The sequence below is a fragment of the Vipera ursinii genome (genome assembly GCF_947247035.1).
Source record: "Vipera ursinii genome assembly, chromosome: 2".
NCBI lineage: Eukaryota > Metazoa > Chordata > Lepidosauria > Squamata > Viperidae > Vipera > Vipera ursinii.
The window spans coordinates 281068789-281093266 of record NC_139513.1 but is presented as its reverse complement, the minus strand read 5'-3'; the positions used below and the strand labels follow the sequence as shown (position 1 = coordinate 281093266).

General features: G+C 35.1%; 1 protein-coding gene across 10 annotated transcripts in view; it reads right to left on the bottom strand.

The window, feature by feature from the left end:
- TCF4 (transcription factor 4) overlaps window positions 1-24478 on the bottom strand; it is a 404113-nt gene that overhangs the window by 144317 nt on the left and 235318 nt on the right. For 9 of the 10 annotated variants that reach the window (XM_083355584.1, XM_083355583.1, XM_083355580.1 and 6 more), the window contains 2 exons: window positions 5359-5488; window positions 5152-5201 (listed from right to left, as the gene is read on the bottom strand). The exons of the other annotated variant lie outside the window; for it this stretch is intronic. In XM_083355584.1, the coding sequence (XP_083211710.1) occupies window positions 5152-5201; window positions 5359-5488 (180 nt within the window). The remainder of the gene's footprint in view (window positions 1-5151; window positions 5202-5358; window positions 5489-24478) is intronic. 10 annotated transcript variants of the gene reach the window in all.

Genomic DNA, 24478 nt, shown 5'->3' with positions numbered 1-24478 from the left:
ATAATGAAGCAACTTCTTTCCTAGTCATTGGTCAGCTTGAGAAATGTTTAAAAGGCAAGCTCTTATTTCAAGTTGAGTTCAACTCTTGGTGATTATAGGAGAGCATCCATATAGACGTTTTCTGGTAGCAACATAAAACTGGTTTCTCACTGTCATCTTTAGGATTTTCTTTTAAAGTTCCCAATCTAGCCCAATTGTCATAGAATTGCCTGATATTTTGTTCTCAGTTTTTAATGTAGTTAGTATGATTTTGTCTAGTTTAGTAAGATTAGCCAAGTTTGACTAAGGACTTCTACTTCCTACCTGGTGACTCCTGCTGTTTTTCTTGAAAATATTTTGCCTTTTCCTGGCATGTTTGTTTTACCGGTGCCGCCGGTAAAAGATTGCCGGCGGGTAACACCCAGGGGGAGGGCCTTCTCAGTGGGTGTGCCTGCCCTCTGGAACCAGCTGCCCGTGGAGCTTAGGACTGCCCCCGACCTCCGTTCATTCCGCCAGGACCTGAAGACCTGGCTCTTCGAGCTCTCTGGCCCAGGCTGAGAATTTTAATTTTAATTTTAATTGGGGTTTTTTACTTTTTCAGGGACTGTTGTAATTATTTTTAATTGTTTTTAACTTTTGTATTTCTTGTTTTAAATACCCTGTAAACCGCCCTGAGTCCTGCGGGAAAGGGCGGTATATAAATCCAATTAAATAAATAAATAAATAAACTTCCCAGTTTAGCCAATTGCCCTGAAACTCTCCCATCCAAATACTAATCCTTAAACTATTCAACATTTTATAGATAAACCTAGATTTGCTTGAGATATGAAGACCTATGCTACTTTTGTCCTGTTTCTGTATATTAAAATAGCCAGAGAAGTAATGACTTCTGGAAAATGTCTACAGATTATTTCAAATGATACACCATTGGATAATTCATCAAGAAAACTCTTATGGAGGTTGATGAAATTACTGCGGATCTAAGAATACTGTAGCATATAACTCTGCAATTATTAGTTCTTCTCTGTTTCCCACTCATACACAATCACTGACTGATGAGAACAAATGAGTTTGAAATGGCCATATCAGCCTCTCTTTAATTCTTTGTTAGCAATAAAAAAAAATTACACACACACAGACACACACCCCTAGTCGTTTCTGACTCTAGGGGCCAGTGCTCATCTCCGTTTCAAAGCCGAAGAGCCAGCGCTTGTCCGAGGACATCTCCGTGGTCATGTGGCCGGCATGACTAGACACCAGAGGTGCACGGAATGTTGTTACCTTCCCACCGTAGTGGTCCCTATTTTTCTACTTGCATTTTTACGTGCTTTCGAACTGCTAGGTTGACAGAAGCTGGGACGAGTAACAGGCGCTCACTCTGCTACGCGACAGTTGGGCTTCGACCCGCCAAACTGCCGACCTTCTGATCGACAAGCTCAGCGTCCTAACCCACTGAGCCACCGCGTCCCTTCTATATATATCTGGGCAGATTTAGCAGTGAGAGATTAAGAAGACAGACACTTTTACAGACTGGCAATTGGTAAAAGAACAGAAAGAATACAGTAAAAAAATGGACAATTTTCACATGACAGAAATATGACAAGTAAGTGCCTTCAGGGATCTGTGCTAGAACTGGTTATCCTTAACTTGTTTACAGATGACCTCAAGTGGCTAAGAGGGGTCAAAGTTGATGACGTCATCAAATTATTCAGAGTGGCAAAATCAAAAGGAGATGGCAAGCATCTTTAAAGTGATCCCTCCAAATGTTGCATATAGTCTTTAAAACAGCAAATGTAGTTCAGTGTAAGCAAACATAAATTCATGCTGATTGGCACAAACAACTAAATTTCATGCATTCATTAATGAAATCAGGACTGGCAATAAATGATCCAGAAACGCATCTGAAAAAGTGGATAACTCATTGAAAGTGTGACCTCTCTTTGACAGCAGCCAGTGATGAAGGAGCAGGAGGTGGCAAACTGTACAATGGGAATAATGAAAAAACAAGATCGGAAGTAAAACTGGCAATACAGTAATGGCTTTATATACAATCTGTATATAACAATATTTATAGTGATGATCATCAAATCTGAAAAATGACAAGAGATTTTATAAAATCACTTATGATGGAGAAAATGTACAGAAGTCTCCTTTCTCTTTTCCAATGTCAGGATTCTAATTTAACTTAAATTAAATGCAAGAATGACTAGGGATCTTTATACAACACACATCTGAGTGATTAAACTTGATGCTATAAGATGTGGTGATGGCCAATCATTTAAAGGTTTTTAAAAGGGGCTGAACAAACACATGGAGGAAACAGATATCAAGAGCTACTAGTTCTGATAACAATATATTACTCTGTTCAATCAAAGAAAGGTTCCCAAATTCATCTGATTGGCTACTGGATGTTAAAAGATGCTGGACTAATTTGTTTATTGATTAACTGATGTTAGATTATAAATATTAGATGGACCATTGGTCTATGCCATTACAGTTCTTCTTGCATTCTTAGCCAAATGAAAGAAACCACTTGAAATACGCCCAGGAGCTAAATGGGGTGGGGGGGGGGGAAACCCAGCAAAAAACAAATATAAAAATGTATATTTCTACCATCAAACAAATGTATTGAAAATCTACAGATTTTCACAATTCCTAAATGTATGAATCATCAATTACAATTTCCTGTACAATGAAAAGATTTAAGAAAAAAATAATTTAAGAAAAAAATTCCTCAGTTCATTTCTAATCTACCAAGTACTGTGTAATCTATTTAGTCAATTTCCATTGTGTATTGTTTATCCAACATAATGGTATCATATACTACAATGTGACAACATGCATTATTTAAATACATTGTGCTGTACAACAGACTGTATTATTCTTTTCAAAATCTCAACCATTTACTGATACATACAACATAATTTGCTATAGATTATATAAAGGGGAATAATTGTCAAAACCAGTTCATAAAAGAAACTACTAGAATTCCTTGAGGATTTTCTTTATTTAGACAACATACTGTATATCGCAGTAAAAAAAGTCTGTCTGTCTGTCTATCTGCAGTGGTAAAAAAAAAATTTCTCTGATGTTTAATATATTCTAGATGTTAAATAGACAAAGAAATCTAAAGCTATAATCAGCATATTTCTTTTTGCACTGAATCAAATGCTCTTATTTGTTTTCTTAAGTAATACTAGGAAATTATTACATGTGAAATACTCCAGAAGAGTTTATCAATAGTGAAGTTTATCAAATAGAAACTTATTTAAATAACATTCTTTCAAAATAGTTGAACACTTTAATCAAATCACCCAATCCACCTCATATTTTCTTTTCCATGTAAAATTAGGCACCTTGTAGCATTCTTAAAGATCTAGCAGTACTGTCTACAAACAATTAGGTTCCAAAGCAAAAATATTTTCAAAACAAAACTCTAAAAAATATGTTGTAAAATGCTTTTAAAAAAATAATTTTTAAACCTTAACATAATATAACATTACCTTTTATAACTTTGAGCGTTATTTATAATGATTTTTAATAAAAAAACAATTTTATTATATTACAACATCTTGATGATGTATTCTATAGCAATTTTAATAATATCCATGTTATTTTTACTGGCTTCTTGCAAAATATGAACAGCTGCAAACTATATTTCATCTGCGGTTGTCTTAAAAATGATTAGAAATCAAAGTATCAAGTATATTACGTTTTCTTCTTACTCCAAATGCTGTTCAACTTCTATTCAAATATTCATAAAAAACCCAACAATTACACACACACACACACACACACACAATATTTCTTTGCCCTGAATTTTCCCCTGGCAGTCAAGAAAACTAAGCAATTTGCTTGTTAATCATTTTTAGTTTCGGAGTATTTCTTCTTCAACAGATGTGCAGAAGTTAAAAAGCTACACCATAATTCATGTATGAATTTAAAACAATGATTTCATTCCTTTAACTGTTCACTGCACTCAGGGAATACTATCAAGAACATCTAAGATATTGAAGATTAGCCTACTAACTGCTGAAAGCATCAGATAAAAATGAGATAACAGCAACTGGCTAAACATCAGTAGTTGTAAAATAATATTTTATTTTATGTATTCTTTTTATTCAATAACACAACATCAGAACCACAAATCAAAACAAATAGTTTTGCAATATAAAATATTATTTGTCTGGCATGCCAACTTTATAATTATCTCTATTAAGTACAGCTTATACGTCTAGGTAAAATAGGTGCCCTCACATACTTGAATAATAAAAGAATCCAGATTTTACTATTTAGATTTAAAACTACTTTCCCAAATACATTTGTTTTAAGATTAAACTTCAAATTAATCAACAAGGTAACTGAAAATATAGGATATTGAATTATTTTGGAGTAAGTAGTTTTATTATTTTTTTTAAAAAATAAATAAATAAATAATAGAATGTTAATATGCAATAAAGAACAAAACACACACGAGTATTATTTTCTGCAGGAATTAATTACCCACAATTTATAAACTCTTTCTCTCTCTTTACCTACATATAGTTTTTACTGCAAAATAATTTAAACATATGCTAGCAATTAATTAGGATATTGCCCCCAATTCTTTATAAACATACCATTTGTTAATAGTGAAAATAGGACAATTGGAGGTTTAATAATGCTTCAATTTATTACTATAACCTAGAATTCCTTTGATAATACCTGAAGCCTACTGGCTGACACCTGGAATCACACACAGCGAGAGAGCTATTTGAACAGATACAGCTAACAGCTCTAATTCAGATACTTCACTGAAAAAAATGAAGATGTCCTTCTATTCTGGGCTCAGACCCATGTAAATGTTGCATAAATCCTCCTCACAAATCTCTTTTAACATGCAAATCCATAAATCATCAGAACGCTGACAAAGAATTTAACCAGCTTGTGAAACTAATGCATATTCTATCTGGAGTTGGATACTGATAGAACTATCCAAAAATATCACCCATCACCAATTTATTTTTGGTCAAAGGAGAATAATGTATGCAGTCATTTTATTTATCCATATGATGATTCAACACAGAGGACAATAACTGATTTCATTTGTAAATCAGTAACATGACCAATGGCACCTCATTTACTTAAAGACACAATGGAAATACAAATAGCAAACTGACAGGGAGTACTTACTGAAGATGGTAAACCTGGAGGAACCTTTCGAACTTTCTTTGTTTGTACTTCTGAAAGAGGAAGATAACAGGGGAACTGTGAGAGGTATGTTTGCAGCCTCAGACCTTCACAGTCTATGATTTAGCACTGAGCTTAGCATGTCTTTATCAAGTTGTGTAAGACAGTTCGGTAGAAGTTGCATATTGGAAATGTAAGGAAGTAACTCACCAACAGAAGTGCTGTGCAGAGGCCTCCTTCGTGGGTTATTGCTAGAATAGTGATAGTACTGAGAACCAGGTTTGGTAGGAGAAAGAGTTCCTGGGTTGCCCATTTCCATGTCACCTCCAAGGAGACTTTGCTAAAAGATTTTTGAAAAATAAGTATTGTTACATCTAACTTTTCCCCTATTGCCTTTTCTATGCTGATTCAAATTTAACAGCCAATAATATGAAGGTTGTCTGTAACAAGCAAATTGTTGCAAGCAGCCAGTCAAAATGCATCTCAGCATGATTGTTTTAAATATTGAAAAACAGTCTTTTCAAAAAAAATAGAGAACAATTTCACTGTTACTGAAAGGAAATGCTTAAATATTTGAATAGCTTTTTATTTTTTTTCCTGCTTGAAGGAAACAGAAAATGAATATTTTTTTAACTTTATTAAAAGATTGTGATCTCCTTATTTTTCTATATTATTTAGGATAAATTAAATATATTGTGTTCTTCAATATAACTTAATAGTAACTGCCAAATGATTTCATTGCGAAGAGATAATCATTCTAAAAAAGGTGCTTGTGTCCAATAAAACTATTTTTAAAAGTGCATTATAGTTACCATATAAAATGTGTCTATCAAGTATATGGTCCTTGAATAAGAAGTGAAAATAATAATATATATATATTACTGAAATAAGCTGTTGTTTGGCTACATTACTTGGAACAGGGAACAGAGATTGAAAAACATAGTGAACAGAAGTTGTTTTAACAAGCTATTTCAATATCATACTGCTACAATAAGAATGTGAGCATCCAGAAATACAAAAAGTACTTACTTACGAATGGACAATAGTTACTACTAATCCAGAAGAAATGGAATCTAAGCACAGTAACAAGGAAAAACCAGAGATTGACATTTTCTAAAAATTCTATTACTATAACTACATTGCAACTTACCCATAATATACAAATCCCCTGATTATACTCTGCACTGAACACATTGTTCTTTTAATTTTTCTGATATGCAATAAAACAGGTGCAGATACTACCATTTATATGATGAAGAAATTTCCCATTTAATAAAGAAATTTCAAAATTAAGTACCAAAAATCTAACTTTATCGTTACTTGTAATCAACTTTTACTGACTGAACTAATTACTGTACTTGATAAAGTACAGAATGTGTTTTCCCTAATCTAAATTCTAATCACCATGTCACTCACAACAGACTTAGTAATGCTTCACTAACACACTATTCACATGCAAAACACTCTAAATAGGCCAATTATGACTCTGCCCCTGTTCCCTGGTTAACCCGCTGAGAACTGAAAAATTTCACAAGACAGTCACCAACTAAAACAAAGACTCCTTGTTTTAAATTAAGACAGTCTTTTTGATTCCTAAATAGTTCAACAAAGTACCAGGTCTTTGTCTGAAAGCAGTTGGTCAAATATGACCTATGAGCTGGAAAGTATATTGGAAAAATAAGTAAATAAAATAAAATCTAAATATAACTTTTGCATCCTTGGAATATACGTATATTAAAATGTCCTTTCCTAGAAAAGCCATTCCTAAATTTGTTAGCAACAACCTACAATCAAGACTGTATGTAGTGAACCTTTATTTCCAATTTCACAGACAAGTCAGAAAAGAGTTTTTCACATCGACAACTCAAAATAGGAGAGCATTAAAATCATCTTTGTAGTACTTAAAAGGCCTTAATGATGTTTGCTTTATGACAAAAATGGGAAGAGTGAGAATATGCAGCCCTAACAAGCAGGTTTCAAGCTAATTTAATAATTAAAGTTGATTTTTTTATATATATAATAAAACTTATTCAACTTTAGTATGGAAAGCCCACTGGAATACATCTTAGGAATAAGACATGTTAGAATATCCAACTTCTCAATTAAATGATTTCTGTGGATATGTATCTTCCGTCTGTTAAACAGCCAAGTTTAATTTTTAATATAACTACAGGAAAAAAATTAGTGGCAATTCCAAAAAAAAAATAAACTCTTTGGGGAAAAAAGAATTGTACATATAATAAACATAAAAGAAAATAGATCCAAGCACAATGTCAATTATTTAATTGTATTCTAACCACTCTGTAAAGTTGTTCACAAATATACAACTTTAGCTGCAAAAGCCTTCAGTTCGCAAATATGCCAAAATACTCTTAACTTGTGATGCTTTATAGGCTAAATGTTTACTATGAAAACTCTGTGGACTACTAGATAGAAGAAGTATTTATCAAGCACAGTACAATATATATTTAGGATAATGACATGTAGAGCTGATGGAGTGGTTTATAATCCACGACACTTCTAAGATTTTAAATCATCAGGAAAAAATATAAATATAATACTTCCAAAAAAGGAACAGTATTCAAAATAAGATATCAGTCACATATACTAAAATTTCTAGCGTTGACTATAGGCAAAAAATAAAAAGAACTGTATTCCATTTTTTTTATATAAAAAAGAGTACACAAAAAGTTAGAAAACTTTATCAAAGGGAAGACTGTAGTGTGGCATGGCAAACCTTACTCATTTTAGTTTTCATTCAAGCAGCGTAGTTATATTTTGCTACATATTAGATGATATATAATAATCAAGCATCTTTGCCAATATATAAATTTGTGTGTGTGTAATCAGTGCATGGGGGATGGTAGCAAAACATTACTAGCTACTCCTTGCAGCTTTTCACTTAAGTGCCTCTAATGTGGTCTTTATTTAAGTCTTTGTTTTTCATTGGAACAGCTAAGTCATTCTTCTGTGGCAACAAAACATGCATTTATGTGCTCTTATTGGGGCTTCTCTAAGTACTCCACTAGGGAGAAAGAAGATAAATATATATATCTATTCATTCTGAGGTACTCGTAAATAGAACAACAGCTCTCTGCTATTGCTCAATCATCGCTAACGTCTTTTAGCTGAAGAACAGCGCTAAAAAATCATGAGGCCACCGTTTAACATTTGAGCTTTCTCAACTTGATAATCAATTATGAAATTCAAGAGCTAAATTCAACCTAAATTCAACACCAAATGGAGTTTGGTATTTGCAGAACTGAATTTGTGCACGCACACACACACACACACACACACACACACACACACACAGAATCACACAGAGAGAAGAGAGAGAGAAACGAACATTTAGTCAAACAACTGAGTTGTTCAATGTTTTCCATTTATCATTGTTATAGCGTTCCACAGCTTTAACAGCGGAACAATTGTCTGAAAATTAATTTATATATTTTTATACCGTACTGCAGTTCATTTCTGGAAAGGTACCTGAAGTACTCTGAATTAGAAAGACAAGGTAGAAATATTGTAAAAGGATACACCGGGTGGAACATTGGGTAAGATTCTGCATGGTTCTTCTGCCAAACCTCCATCTGCAACTGAGGTCTCTAAGTGTACGACTTTTACCCAATAGCCTCAAACACAAAAGTTATTTCTGTAATATCTACTAAAGGAAGGGCATTTATGGAAGAACCCTGAGGCTATGATTCAACAGAAAGTATAGGCGTAGAATCCGCTCAACTTTCACAACTAACACTAAACCTTCTCTAGCCAAAAGACAGATGCTCAGGAATTGGTTAAAAATACTATAAAAATTGTAATAGTAAATTTGCCATCCATACCCCTCAATATGAGATGAATATTAGAATATTAGATATTAAATATTAGAATATATTTAAAATTTTCTAGTTTTGATATAGAAGCTTGAATTTCTTTATAAGGTTGATTATGAGTTTGCTATACTTAATGCAACTTGTTTGGGAGCCTTCTTGTTTTCCTTAAAGTTAGTTCCTTCTTTCAGTTTAGTCCTTACATCTTATCCTGCCCCAGATAAAAAGCTCCACCTAAACGTATGAAATTATAAATTAAAGCTGAATTTTAAGAATATGTGCAATTTTAAACTAGAGAAATGGAGATTTAGCATTCTCAATGAAAATAATTGTTTGAGGCTAAATAAAGTTTTGTTCATGCAACTATAACATAAACACATTTTTTCCCAAATATAATACAAGGAAATCCAGTCTGCCCCCTGCCTCCGTAATCATTCTTAATTTAAATTAAAATGGGGTGAGTGGTGCCTTTCTTAATGAATAATTGATTTACATAAAAATAAATGCCCTTGAACATTAAGGCATATTAAAAGAAATTAATATTGTAAAAAAACCATTAGGGGAAAAAAAGAAAATAGAAAAAAATCTTGTGGCAAAAGGCCTATTGACTGGAATTCGTGGAATGAGTTCCTCTCTCTTTCTCATGCTTATTAAATTCTGATCAGATATCAAACTACTTCATGTAAAAACAGTCTTATATGAAACCAAATTACATTTTTTTCTGAGTACTTGCCAAATTATTGTGAGTTGAGTACATGCAGGGGGTTGGACTAGATGACCTCCAAGGTCCCTTCCAACATTAACAACAAGAACAACAACAACAACAATAATAATTTATTCTCCATTTATGTAGTAAAAATATTATACCTTAAAGTTCTAAACTATTGGAGGTAGATGCATTAGAGTGAAAGGTAAATACTTGATGATATCTCCTAAGACTTCTCAATGTTATATAGTCCTGCTATAATTTTTCTCTTCAATGAAGGCACAACTAGCTACAAACTAGTTTAAGAGGTCTATCAAAAGACAACCCATCATTACCATATCATTTAATTTGCACATCCAGGAAAGTGTACACCATGAAAAACCTGTTTTGTTGAATTAAAAGACAATAAAGGAATCAACCTAGTTTTTAGCAACATTAAGGGAACAATAGCGTTATTATGATAAAGAAATTTAAAAAATGAAGTATAGAAGATCTTCAAGTAAAGGAAAATGATATCCTATCTTCTTAGCCATAGAAATACTCCAGTAGGTGTCACTATGCATTTCCATAATATGTTGAATGGAAAGGAGAATATATATCAGCCTCATTGTTAGAAAAAAAACAAAACACCCACAGTCCTATGCATACTTTCTGGGATTAAAAGAAAATTCCAGCATGTTCAATAATATATTTTACTTTCAACTATCACACAAAGGACAACTTATTCTCACATTCTGCCTTTTCCACGTATTTTTTTTTTTCATTATCTATTTCAGTACACCTACTTGATTAACAGAAAGAAGATAAGGAGAGGAGAAAAGATGAAATACTGTTAACTTAAAATATGAATACTTTGAGTTGGAAATTCCCTTCCTCATTCATTTACTCTGAGTAAAAGCATTCAATTTCTTTTTGAAATTCCATACTCAAGTAAAAGGTGAATATAAAGTATGTTACAACTATGGTCACAAAGCAAGAAAGAGTAGAAACTTCTATTTTTGGAAAGCAAACTGTCTATGAAAGGAAATGTTTGAGATCTGGAGAACTATAGACAGAAAGCATTAAAGCACTTCTGTACGAGGGTCTTAGCCTGGGACCAACTGCCCTGTACATACCTTGAAATGAGAGAATAAACAGCTACAATTGTATGAAGGTAAAACCTAGTTCAATTTTCACTTATAACCTAAGCCTTAAGGTCAATGTGGTTATAGTAGCTACATTTTGTGTGTTCTGTAGAAGGGAGAAGATAACATTAGCTGCATTTTGCATTTGATAGGAAATAGTTAGACTCTCTTTTTGTCATTACTGTTATTTTTATCCTAGTTCAGGTTTGCAATCTAAAGTTAGCCAAACTGGAGACACAGGAGGAAAAGATTTAGTTTTCATTACCTACACACGATCCTTTTGATTCCTACTTCAAACTTGGAAAGAGCAGATAAATAGATAAAATAAATATGGTTGCTCCTGTCATGTGTGAATTCATTCCAGATTCTGGAGCAAAATCAAATGCAACCTCTGATGCAACAGAATGAATCATGTTGTCTCAAGCAAGCAAATAAATGTAACTTGGCATTGATAATAGAATTTAAAGGCCTGAAAAGCCTCTTTTTTATTTTTTTGTTACTTTGTTTTGAAGCAAAGCATCAGATGTCCAATTCTTTTACAATACATATTTTGATAAATGAATACATAGTATTTCAGAGAGGCTCCCGCTCATGCATCATGTTGGAACAAGCTATTGTGTATTAATGTCAATGATAATTATTTTAATTCTTCTCTATACTCCCCTCTTCAATTGCAGTATCTCGTGGTAGAGAAGCAAGATTAAATCTCCTATTTAAAAATATCAACGATGAATTAATTTCCCTTAATTGCATACTTTGAACATTGAACATAATAGATAAGTAGGCCCATTATTTGTCTGGCAGCAGATTTATTTTTATTGGGGGGGAATAATACAGCTTAATACTGGACATCATTTGGCTGCTATTTACACATATATACATGGACTGTCTATAGAATTAAATTTGGTAATACTGATATTGTTTGTAAAACAGAACCCTATCTATCTATCTATCTATCTATCTATCTATCTATCTATCTATCTATCTATCTATCTATCTATCTATCTATCGCTGAGTGCCAAAGAATTAAAGCCTTTGAACTATGGTGCTGGAGAAGACTCTGCAAGTCCCTTGGACTGCAAGGCGATCAAACCGGTCAGTCCTAGAGGAGATCAACCCTGACTGCTCTTTAGAAGGCCAGATCTTGAATTTGAAACTCAAATACTTTGGCCACCTAATGAGAAGAAAGGACTCACTAGAGAAGAGCCTAATGCTAGGAAAGGTTGAGGGCAAGAGAAGGAGAGGACGATAGAGAATGAGGTGGCTGGATAGAGTCACTGAAGCAGTAGGCGTGAGCTTAAATGGACTCCAGAAGATGGTAGAGGACAGGAAGGCCTGAAGGAACGTTGTCCATGGAGTCACGATGGGTCAGACACAACTTCGCAGCTAACAACAACAACAATCTATCTATCTATCTATCTATCTATCTATCTATCTATCTATCTATCTATCTATCTATCTATACAGAGAGACGAGACAGACAGTCTCTCTCTCACACACATTTAAAGTTATTGTAGTAGCTCAGGAATCTCAGGAGCTGCTGGTTCAAACAAATGTATCTGCAAATATTGCTACTGCTTACATCTGGAAAATGAGCATATTAAAAAAAAAATATTTTCCAAAATCAATATTCTTGCTTCCATCCAATTTCCCAATTACTTTTCCCAAAAATGTGGGATTACCCATTTAGCATGAGAAAAAGATTTGAATCCCTTTTTTAATTAGACATTACATTCTACAGTTTTCTAACGGTAGTTGTTTCAAAAAATATCAGTATTTTAATATATTTAGACCCTAATACTGTTCATCCAAACCAAGGTGCTATATACTGTATGTATGTCCCAGACTTGCCCAAATTGAAAAATTAACGCCCATTGTTGCCTTCCAGTATTTAATACTTAACAATATCAAAGCATGATAATATACCGTAATTCCAGATTAGAAAAAACTAAATCCTCCCTCATTGATGGGTAATTGCATTTTCTTTAAAGATATTCATGGACATTTTCTAAACGAAGAATTAATTTTCTGAAAATATTTCACACAACAGTGTTGGAGGGGATCTTGGATGTCTTCTAGTCCAGCTCCCTAACCCAAGCCAGGATTTTTGTACCAGTTCGGTTGTCTAATCTTTTCTTGAAAACCTCCAACAATGGATCACCCATTCCAGCAGGCAAGCTGTTCGATTGCTTAATAGTTCTCACTGCCAGGAAATATATCCATATTACCAGGTTGGATCTCCTTCTGACAAGATTCTCCCCAGTCCTTCCTGTCCCAACCTCAGAATGGAGAATAAATCCATACCTGCTTTTGTGCGGCAACCCTTCAAGTATTGGAAGACTGTTGTCCTGTCTTCTCCTCCTTAAGCTAAACACACCCAGTTCCTTTAGTCTTTCTTGTAGGATTTAGATTTCAGATTCCTTACCATCTTTGTTGCTCTTCTCTCCAAATATATAAGCATTCAAATCCTGATAATTATTTAAAAGTGAGGCAGAGAGACAGATTACTCGCATTATTTACTAAATCAGCACCCATCCTGGTGGAGAATTTGGCCTCCAGCAGATTCTACTGCCCAACTAAACTACTGAAAAAGAATACAGATAATTTGCAACTTGTCTCCCTGAGTAATACAAAGAAAAATTTCTTCCCCAGAGTAAACTAGATGTAGGTAGAATACCAGGAAGGCTGGGAGGGTGTAGTAGAGACTGTGGGGAAGGGTTTAGGAACCTCTCCTCAGTTCAGGGCACAGCATATATGTAGCACCTTTTTTTTTTTTGCAACTACCTAAATAAAATATTTCATATTTTCCTGACATCAGCCACCTAGCTGAAGGGATACAAATGCTTAAGGAGATACAGATAAATGTTACATTAGTATGCCAATGGTATCCAAAGCTATATTATTATTATTATTATTATTATTATTATTATTATTATTATTATTATTATTATTATTAGACAATTTATTTACCACACAGTCCTTATAAAAGGTATATATACAATGGAAGTATACCTTTGAATAGTATGTGGTAAAGACTCAAAATCAGGCAACATCTAGAACAAAAACGTTATAAAGTATTAAGGGAAATTTCTGCTCCACTGCTTTATATTGATGAGTATAGAATTCTATAATGTACTTTTTTTGTGGGGGGGGGGAGAGAACCTTAAACTAAATATATGCCTCCGCCCCGGCTATGTACAAATATATGTTGGGGACTGAGACGATAGCTGTAGAGAAAACATAAAGACAACTCTATCCGCCCTGCAAAGGTCTCAACGTGCATTGAATATTCTGAATTTACTTAAGAGCAAGAAAAACTAATATTATTTTTGAATAACTGGATGCATGCATTAAATCATTTAACTTCAAATCCAAATGTGTTTTAAAAGTGCAGCTTAAATACTCCAAATCTGTCAAAGCCATCACTTAGGGCAGACATGTCAAACACAAGGCCCGGGGGCCGGATCCGGCCCCCGAAGTGCTTTCATGTGGCCCGCGAAGCCATCCTGTAAACAGTGAGGGAACGGCCCCCACTGCCTTGGCCCTGGCCCAGAGACCCTCCTTCTGCCAGAGACCCTCAGATCTGTCCCACTCCTGCCCAGGACCCCATAGGCACCCTTGATGCGAACGATGTAGAGCTGGCCACGCCCACCCAGTAGGCCATATGCACTCTAGCCACGCCCACCCAGTAGGCCACGCCCACCCAGGCCACACCCACCCGGCCCCCTGAGGGCAACCGCAATGCTGATGCGGCCCTCCATGAAATTGAGTTTGACACCCCTGACTTAGGGCGATGGAGATCTCAAAGAAAAGCATTAGATTATTCTAGTGATTTTTTGTAGATTTCTTTTAGACTGCATAATAAACAGAACATACAATATTGCTTATAGAACAACTCACTAATATGGAGCAGAGAACTTGTATCATCAATTTTCTTTCCTATCAAAAGGATCTTCCTCCAGCCATTTATTTATTTATTTGTGGTTCAGTAACAAAAATAAAAAAGAGGGCCAGGCAGAAGGTTAGTTTCCTCTTTAATTATAAATAATATAGCAAGCAGGGATGTGTAATTGTATTAAAAAGCTCTTCCCTGACACGCTTAAGTCAAACAGCCCTTTTAGGTAATAAAAAAGACAACCATGTTCTTTGATATATTATAAATGGCTATACCTCTGTGAACCAACATTTATTTGCTAAGGAACAAGACTAATAGATTTCTGAGCAAATATGGGTACGATGATCATGTATACTGTTAAAAAGCTGCCAATTGAATAATGTAAAGATAAGATAAAATCCAATATATTTTCAGAATGTTAATACCTTTGTACTTCAAAAGTCTCAAAGTAAAGTCAAAGTCAAAATTAATTTGAATTCTACATATGTATCTGTAAACTGCATATGTTACATAACAGGTGCACACATAAACAACAGTATATTGGCTCATACAGTAGCTCTTAAAACAGAAATCCAAACTTACAAAAATTAGCTTTTGGAAATTAGCTTGTGGCATGTAGATCACATAGCTGATCTGTAATGTTTCCAACATTAGGTTGCATTGCTAAGGATAGTGTTCCAATCTATACCTTGTCTGTTTTATTAATATGTTTTCTGAAAGCCTTAATTCACCAAAGCCATAATGGCTAATAGATGTCAACATCTATGTGCCTATTATCTAGTGATGATCTTGGCATAGGGAAGATAGACCTTGGAATGTAAAAGGAATAAATGTAAAGGTCATACATGAATGAATAAAAATGTCATATGTCTGTGAAATTAATAGTTCTGAACAAAGCTAACTAGATATTGTGTAATGAACTAGAGATGATGAAGATGTTGATCTGACTAGAACAATGTGCTTTCTAACAGGAGGCTCTGGATTACCCTGAGATGTTATGGATGTCTAAGGAAATTTGTGAAGTTGATTCAACTACCACATGATAGCTTGCCTGGCTGAGGAATTCTGAGAGTTGAAGTCCACAAGTCATAAAAGTGCCAAGTTTGAAGACCCCTGTGATAGGATAAGAACCATGGTGGTACAGTGGTTAGGATGCAGTATTGCAGGTTGCAGACTAATTCTGTTGACTGCCAACTGCCAGCAGTTTGGCAGTTCAAGTCTGACCGGCTCAAGGTTGACTCAGCCTTCCAGCTACCATCCTTCTGATATTGGTGAAATGAGGACCCAGATTGTTGGGGCAATATGCTGACTGTGTAAACTGCTTAGAGAGAGCTGTAAAGCACTGTGGAGTAGTATATAAGTCTAAATGCCATTGCTATAGAATGACAGGACAAGTTCTTTACAATGGTGATACATCAGCTGCACTTGCCATTTCCAATAAAGGTAAAAGAGGATTGTGTGATAGCCCCAATCCTATTCAACCTGTTTTTCACTTGCATGCTGTCATGTGCTGTCCATAGTCTGAAGGAGGAAGTGTATATCAAATGCTGATTGGATGATGCTCTTTGACCTTCATTGCTTGAATGCACAAACAAAGTGCATCCACAGTTATTTAAAAAACACCTTCTTTGCTGATGACTGCTCACTCCTAGAGACAAATACAGTTATTTACAGTTGATGCTGAACAAATTCTCAGAAGTTGTGATGCTCTTTGTCCTGACTATCAGGACAAGATTGAAGTGTTCACCAGTCCATGCCAAATACTAAGCTTATAGAACCAAAAAAATCACGGTTGACAACACCCAGCTGACAAATGTAAATAGCTTCAAATACTTGCAAAGGGTTATTTTGGGCAATGGGCCTTTGGAAAGGAAATTAACTCCAGGATCAGCGAAACCAGCCAGGCACCTGGGTAGCTGTGAACTGGTGGTCAATCAACACAACATCTGCATCTCCACAAAGCTAAAAGTCTACAGAGCTGCAGTTATCCCACCTTCTTATATGGATGCAAGTCATGGACTCTTACGAAAGCCGCATCAAACAACTGGATAAACTTCATGTGAGCTCTCTGCTCCATCTTTAGCATTTTTTGGCAAGAACATGTCCACAATCTGGAGGTCTTGGATCTTGCAAAGTCCACCAGCACTGAGTCCCTGATTATCAGAGCCAGGTAATCTGATCATTAGATTATCAAAATGGATAACTGCTACATTACCACTTGCTCTGCAGTGTATTGGCTATGGGAAGAGACCTTGAACTCAACCATGCAAGCACTGCAAACCTTGTACTACTAGGACATTGAGCTAAAGGAACGAGAAACTCTAGTTGCTGACAAAACCCACTGCCAAGCCCTGAGTTATGAAGCCCACACTGACTTTGAAGACAGGTGTCACCAAAAACCAATAAAAAGCCACAATAAAAAGTTATTGTGTGAGCAGCATCACACAATAGCACTCAATGTTACTACAGCATTGGATTTCCAATGCCTCCATTCTGTTAAGACTCTCTGCTTCCAGACTGGGACTGAAGAACCACTTCAGTGTCCACAAATGAACTTCCCAACAGTGCATCTTCTTGAAACTCAAAAGACATATTTTCATACAGGCACACGGAAAAGAAATAAATATGAAAGCAAGACTGATTATTTAGGATGGAAAGAGTTAAAAACAATTAGTGAAGAATACAAAAGTGATGAAAGGTACTGAATATGAGGGGTACAATGTAATGGTAATGGTGTTTAAGGCCCTACATGGCAGGGGTCCGGAGTACCTTAGGGAACACCTGCTGCCGCCATCAACTTCCCTTCGCCCTGTACGTTCCCACAGAGAGGGCCTCCTCAGGGTGCCACCGGTCAGAGAATGTCGATTGGTGGCCCCCAGGGGGAGATCCTTCTCTGTGGGCGCCCCGGAGCTATGGAATCAGCTACCGGTTGAGCTCTGGATGGCGCCCGATCTTCGCTCCTTCCGTCGCAATTTAAAGACATTCTTATTTGAACAAGCCGGCCTGGCCTGATGGGGGATTGGTGGGGTTTTTATTGTTATTTTAATATTTGTATTTACTGTTTTTAGTGAGCATATATTTAATTCTTTTTAACTTTTGTAACTTTGTATTTTTTATTCTTGCCCTGTTCACTGCCCTGAGTCCTTCGGGAGAAGGGCGGTATATAAATAAAATTATTATTATTATTATTATTATTATTATTATTATTATTATTATTATTATTATTATTATTATTATTATTATTATTATTACAATGCAATATTTACAGTAGATGATGTTAAAATGAACATGAAAGAAAAATAAAAAAAACTGAAAGAAACAACAGAGAAAGCCTGAAAGTGCAAGTTCTGTGTGAAAATGAATGGGCAGTTGAAATAAGGAAAACATGTGGAAGCTTCTTGGGGAAAAAAAAGATGTTACAGAGTGTCAAAAAAAAGCGTGTGATATTTTGCTAATGGAAAGTGTTTAAAAAGAATGCATGGTGCAGCGATGATGAAAAAAAAGGCTGTGGATACAAAACAACAAGCACATATAAAAGAATTACTACAAATAAATAAATAAATAGAGGATCCTTTTGATGCTTGCAGAAAGAAAAAGAAAGTTGCCAGCAACGTAGACAAGAAGAGCAAGGAACGATTAAGATTAAAGGAGTGAGAGAAACCGCAGAGATTTTCCCGAAAATCAAAGATGGTTTTGGAAGTGGGTGAAAAAGGCTAAACAAAGGGTTTTTGTGTATCATGAGCTCATAGAAAGGACCCCAGAAAACAACCACTTTGTTGAGTTTGGTGGGATGGTCAGAGATAATTGGAAACAGGTATTCCTAGCAGTAACCTGGTCCCCTGGGATAGCTAGCATCTGGAATTGCAATTCATAAAGCAGATACATAACACCCTGTGATGTGCCAGAACTGCCTGCAACCACTGCATTCTGGATCAGATGAAGTTTCTGAACACTCTTCAAGGATAGCCCCTTGGTAAATGCATTGAAATAGTCCAGATAGGAAGATAGGAAGTGATTAATGCATGAGTACTATGCTACTATCATAGCAAAACAAACATTTTACAGTCAGGTATAGCCATAAATGATTCATAAAAGATTGATATTTTTTTTAATTCAGAAGCATGTAAAGCAATCCACAGAATAAATTCTTAAGAAATAATAATCCATTCAAAACCTTTATAAATGCAGTCTTTTAAATGCACTCTTCTTTAACATTCCCTATCACAAAATAACTGGTGAGAATAACTTGAACTGGTGAGAATCGAACTGCTGACAGTTGGCAGAATTAGACTGCAATACTGCATTCTAACCACTGCGTCACCAGGGCTCTGATGGTATCCCTGGTTTAATAAATGCAGTCTTTTAAATGCACTCTTCTTTAACAGTCCCTATCACGAAATAAACAGAATACTGCATACTCTTATCTGAGATAGGTAATAATAAAATTATATAGAAAACATAACTCTCAATATTTTTGGCATTGCAAAGAAATCATGTGACAATTCAATAGATGAGAAAAGTAAAGCAGTTCTTGTGACATTATTACATGGCAAATATGTGAATGAATGGAAATACCACAATTTGTGGGGGGAAAAACCTGCCCAGATCTGCACTGCTGGACTCATTTTATGCAAGTTCCATGCATTCCAGATTTTGCATAGATCTCAAGAAAACAGCAATCTTGGCCAAAACTCATAATTAAAAAAATATTTTGGTAGTTTTTTTTTGAAAAAAAAATTATATGCTTAACTATAAAGTTAAGTATTATGAAACTAATGGAATCTAAGCAAAAGGCTAGAATCTTATATCCTGATGATTAGTGATTAGAGGGACAAAATTTATTTGATTTCATAATGATAAAACTTTACATTTCTTCTAACAGAAAAACACAGCTAATTTCCAAGAAAAACATGACATGCAAATTATGCAGAATCTAGAAGTTCTGTCTCTTGTAATAGATATAAATCAACATTTGTAACCTTTTACAGTATATAGTATACCCTACTTTTGCACAGCTCTACTCATAGCAATAGCACTTAGACTTATATACCACTTCACAGTGCTTTACAGCCCTCTGTAAGAGTATGTCAGCCTATTGACCCCCAATAATCTGGGTCCTCATTTTATCGACCTCGGAAGGATGGAAGGCTGAGTCAACCTTGAACTGGTGAGAATCGAACTGCTGACAGTCGGCAGAAATAGACTGCAATACTGCATTCTAACCACTGCGTCACCAGGGCTCTGATGGTATCCCTGGTTTAATAATTAAAGTCCCTTGTCCTTCCCTCCTATCTCTTAACTGGTATGGAAGAAAAAGAAGCCAAACTACCACATAATAATAAAGAGAACTTTCAAAAATATAACTGTAATGAAGCTGCCCTTTTGCAAATACGAATTTATCTACATGTTTTGCTAAGGTCTCCATTAAATACAATTGTCTCTGGACCCAGCAGCAATATACAGTATAGTATTTCAATACTATTTGTAACATAATTTATTTTATTTATTTTAATTCCATTTATATCCCGCCCTTCTCCGAAGACCCAGGGCGGCTTACAAGCTACCTACAACTACTACTACTAAGATTAATTACTGTTACCAAAATTAATAAAAATATTAGAATTTTTCACTCATTTCACCGTTGCAGTAAAAATCATGTTTGCTATTACAGTGGGAGAAGAAATTGAACTATGTGCAACTAAAACCATCTCATTGGATAATGCTATGAAATTTTCCTGTGGCTTCACATGGTCTAAGAATCCTTCCAACTTTTGTATAGACAGGGATATATTTTTTCCCAGTATACTTAGGGGAGGGATCCACATACATACACAAAATATATGTAAACAAATAGTGTGATAGCTTTTTTACATATATAGAGAGTAAATTTGTTCATATGACAGGCAACATAATGATTTTCTTTTCTTTCCTCTCTAACCAGAGACTCTCCTCATGGTTTCAGTGCTCTGGTCACAGGAGAAAGGAAGTGATTATTTGCATATTTTCAAGGACTGAAAATTTATTTTTTACAAAGACCATCTGGTGGCCATGGATCACACTTTGGGAAATACTGATGTAAATAATAATACTTCAAATAGTGAAAGTTGAAACCTGAATAAATAACCCTGTCAACCTCCTGTTACAAGGTATTCAGGTGTTTTTTTCCTCCTTGAACATGTACATCAAGTTGATTTGATCTTGTAATTAATATAACATTGCTAGAATACATAGTAAGAGTGAACCAATCTGCTGCTGAATAAAAGTTGAGAATCAAGAGTTTATTGGTAGCATTCTCATAGTTGTGGATGCTATATACTTAGTGTATTACAAACCTAATATTATAAGAATTTCCCTATTTATGCATATCAATTTTACCATGTAGTCTGTACAGCTAAGCCAACAATTTCTTCTAAATTAATGCATAGAAAACCAGTAAAGGAAAGGAAAACACATATGTATTTTGAACAAATTGAGGACAGGAATCGATAGAAATCAAGGAGGAAGTTATTATTCCATAGCGGTTCAAAAATATGGATTATCCATAGCTTTATTTGTTACTTCAACTCATTGGAGTTGCTGGATTTTTTTCCCCTCAAGGTACTATTAATACAAATAAAACAAGGAAAATCTCACTGCCCCTAGGAAATTTTCATACAGTTTTATAGATATCTACTCAGAGGTTAGACATACCAAATTCAATTAGTGATGGAACTGAAAGAAAATGTGTAAGGTCAGAACATATACAGGAATACACAACTGAGGCAGTGGGGCCAACAGTTCATAAAATGAAGTTTATATATGCAAATCTATGAGTGCCAACACAGTTCAATTCTTTCCCTCAAGGATTCAAAATATTGTATTACTAGCCAAAGATCACATTTGGTCTCCAAACAACATGCTGGTGATAATACTCCAAAAGAGAGATAGGGCCAAAAATGTAAGGGGGGAAAACCAAGACCAAAAGATTTCATTTCTTAAAAATATATTTGGGGTAGCGTATTAAAGAATGATATGTGGCAATTTTCTAGAAAATAGAGAATGTAAATGATGGAGTAAATGATGCTGGAAATCATTAAGTTCAAATCTCTGTCTACCACACGATACAAATACTATAGCATTCCTGACAGTGGCCACCCACCCTCTGTTTAAAAACCTTCCAGCAAAGAAGTCCACTGCCACTGAACTGTTCTTACACTTAGTTTTTTTTTTTACAGAGCCTGTAATATTGTTTTGGGCAGAATGTGATAAACTTTACAATTACACACATGTATCAAATTTGATCCATAAGGGAACAATGCTGACCTTTATGCAGACTGACCTTTGGGGTATGTGTAAAGAATTCATTTCACTGGTTAATTAACTAATTACTAATTAATTAATAAACCTTTATTGTCAAAGTACAACATGTGTACATTGAGATTAGCTACACACAGTGACAACAAACCCTCCATCCTACCACACCATGTGAACCAACTACACCACACACCGGCCTCCCAAGTCAATTCTGCATAAATTCACAGAGATTATATCCCATTCAAAAGCCTAACAGCCCACGGATAAAAGCTGTTTTTCAGCCTGTTGGTACAGCTGGCTATACTCCTATATCTCCTACCCGATGGTAGGAGAGTAAAGAGATACCGTCCAGGGTGTGAGTAGTTCCTGAGAATTTTCCTCACTCTTCCAAGGCAACGAGCCCTGGCGATGTCATCCACTGGTGTCAGGGGACAGCCCACAATGTCTTGTGCTGTGCTCACTACCCTTTGTAATTGGTCTTTTGTATAAAAATAAATCAGTTTCTAGCCTACATCAACTAGCCAATACAGCTTAGGAATGATTATTTATAACCTGTCTTGAAGACCTACTAAAGGCAGTCAAGCAGAATTAGAAACCAAAGTTCTTTTTTTAACTCTTTATAATACTGTGATTGGATGGTTAACAGTAGTCCAACCAGATGGGATAATTCTGATTTGAAGACAACTGTTCAGATGTTGAATACAGTAGTCTTCACTACAACATTTCATGTACATTGCTGAAAAGTTATACATGGTTGTTATACAATGGTTGTTATACATGGTTGTTATACATGGTTGTTATACAATGCATCTTTTGTGACCCTCTGGAGATTATGGATCAGACCTTAGTTGAGGCCTGCAATCTTCTGTGTCCTGGGGAAATTAAAATCCATTCTGAATTATTTTGTACACTCACAATGCTATTATCTGCACAGGACATTGGTAATTCCTTATTGAGTCCAGTACAGAGGCTAGACTTGGGGCCAAAACAATGATTGGGCAGGCCACATGTAAGACTGAGCTGTCCTGGAAGAGCCCATGAAGATCTGCATACAGTAAGTATGTACTGTAGTACTGTGAAGGACAGTTCTAAGAAAAGAATGGGGGGAATTGGCCATAGTTATTCAAAAGTTGTTAATCGTGCTCTTAAACAATTGAACAATTTCCTTTGATGATCACAGTATTACTTGTAGAATTTTTTTTCTCCACAAAATTATTGTCTGAACTCCCACCGATTTTTTTGCTGCTTTTTCTTGCCTTTGAATGTTTACAAATAGGCATTTTATTAGCACTTTTTGTACTTTTAGTGCAATTCATCTATGAACTACGAATCATTCTTTGCTCTCCATGCATGGTATTAATGAGTTAATAACACTCATTCATTCATTCATTCATTCAATAACAACTCTATGTTGCTTATCTTGGTAACTTCTTGGAAACACAGATTTGAAATTCTGGTGCCCTGCGATAGTGCTCCATACTTATAAGAAAGAAGTTTCCATTTGACAAGGATTTATTTTGATATTAAAATGAAGTAAATGGCTTGTTGATTAATATAATGTGGCAAAGGCCAAGGGAAACTTCATATGTTATGAAACTTCAGCCTACTACTAAATAAATGAATCTATTCCACTACAGTCCATCTGTACTATTCATGAAGAGTGCTAATGTCTGCTGGAGATTTCTTGGGGCTGACAGAAAGGCCAAGGTACACTTTCAGAATCCTTAGTTTCAGATTTAGACTTAGAACCTGCCTTTATTCTGGAAGCTTATGGTAGCACGTATATTACCTTCCGTACAACAACATCTCAGTGAGGTAGGAAAGAGTCAGTCCCTTAATGAGCTTCCATTGCTGAGAAGAGATTTAAACCTAGGTCTGCCTAGTCCTAGATCCAACAAAATATTAGGACTTCAACCACTGCCCCACAAAGTTTTGTGTTTCTGCTTGAAGTTTCCCATAGAAATTTAAATCCAATATATTTGTTTTCATGTAGTGATATAAAATTTGAAAATCTGGTAACCATTTTTTTACCCCATTACTGTTTTTTACACACTATCTCACTTGAATCAGAGGGTCATATCCTGTGGAGCTCACTCAGAAAAACTGCTGAAAAATAGATGTGAAGAGTGCAAAAAGGAGAAAAAGAAAAAGCTAAAAGTGCTGAAAAAAATAAAAACTAGAACGTTATTAAAGTAAAGCAAAAGACAAAATGTAGTACACTTTAAAACAGACTTAAACCACAGAGTTGTTAAATCTGGCAGAAGACAGAAGACATATACAATCCACTGACTGCCTATTAGCAACCTGGAACACACAGAGAGAAAATAAAATGTGGGATTTTTTTTTCTTTTTGTATGTGTGTCCATTTCCACTACCTTGCTGACCAGAAAGTCTGTACAAAATGACATTGAGCAAGGAATGAAAGAACAATTTAAAAGAAATTAATACCATCTCAGAGGTGAAGAGCTGTTGGGAACATGAA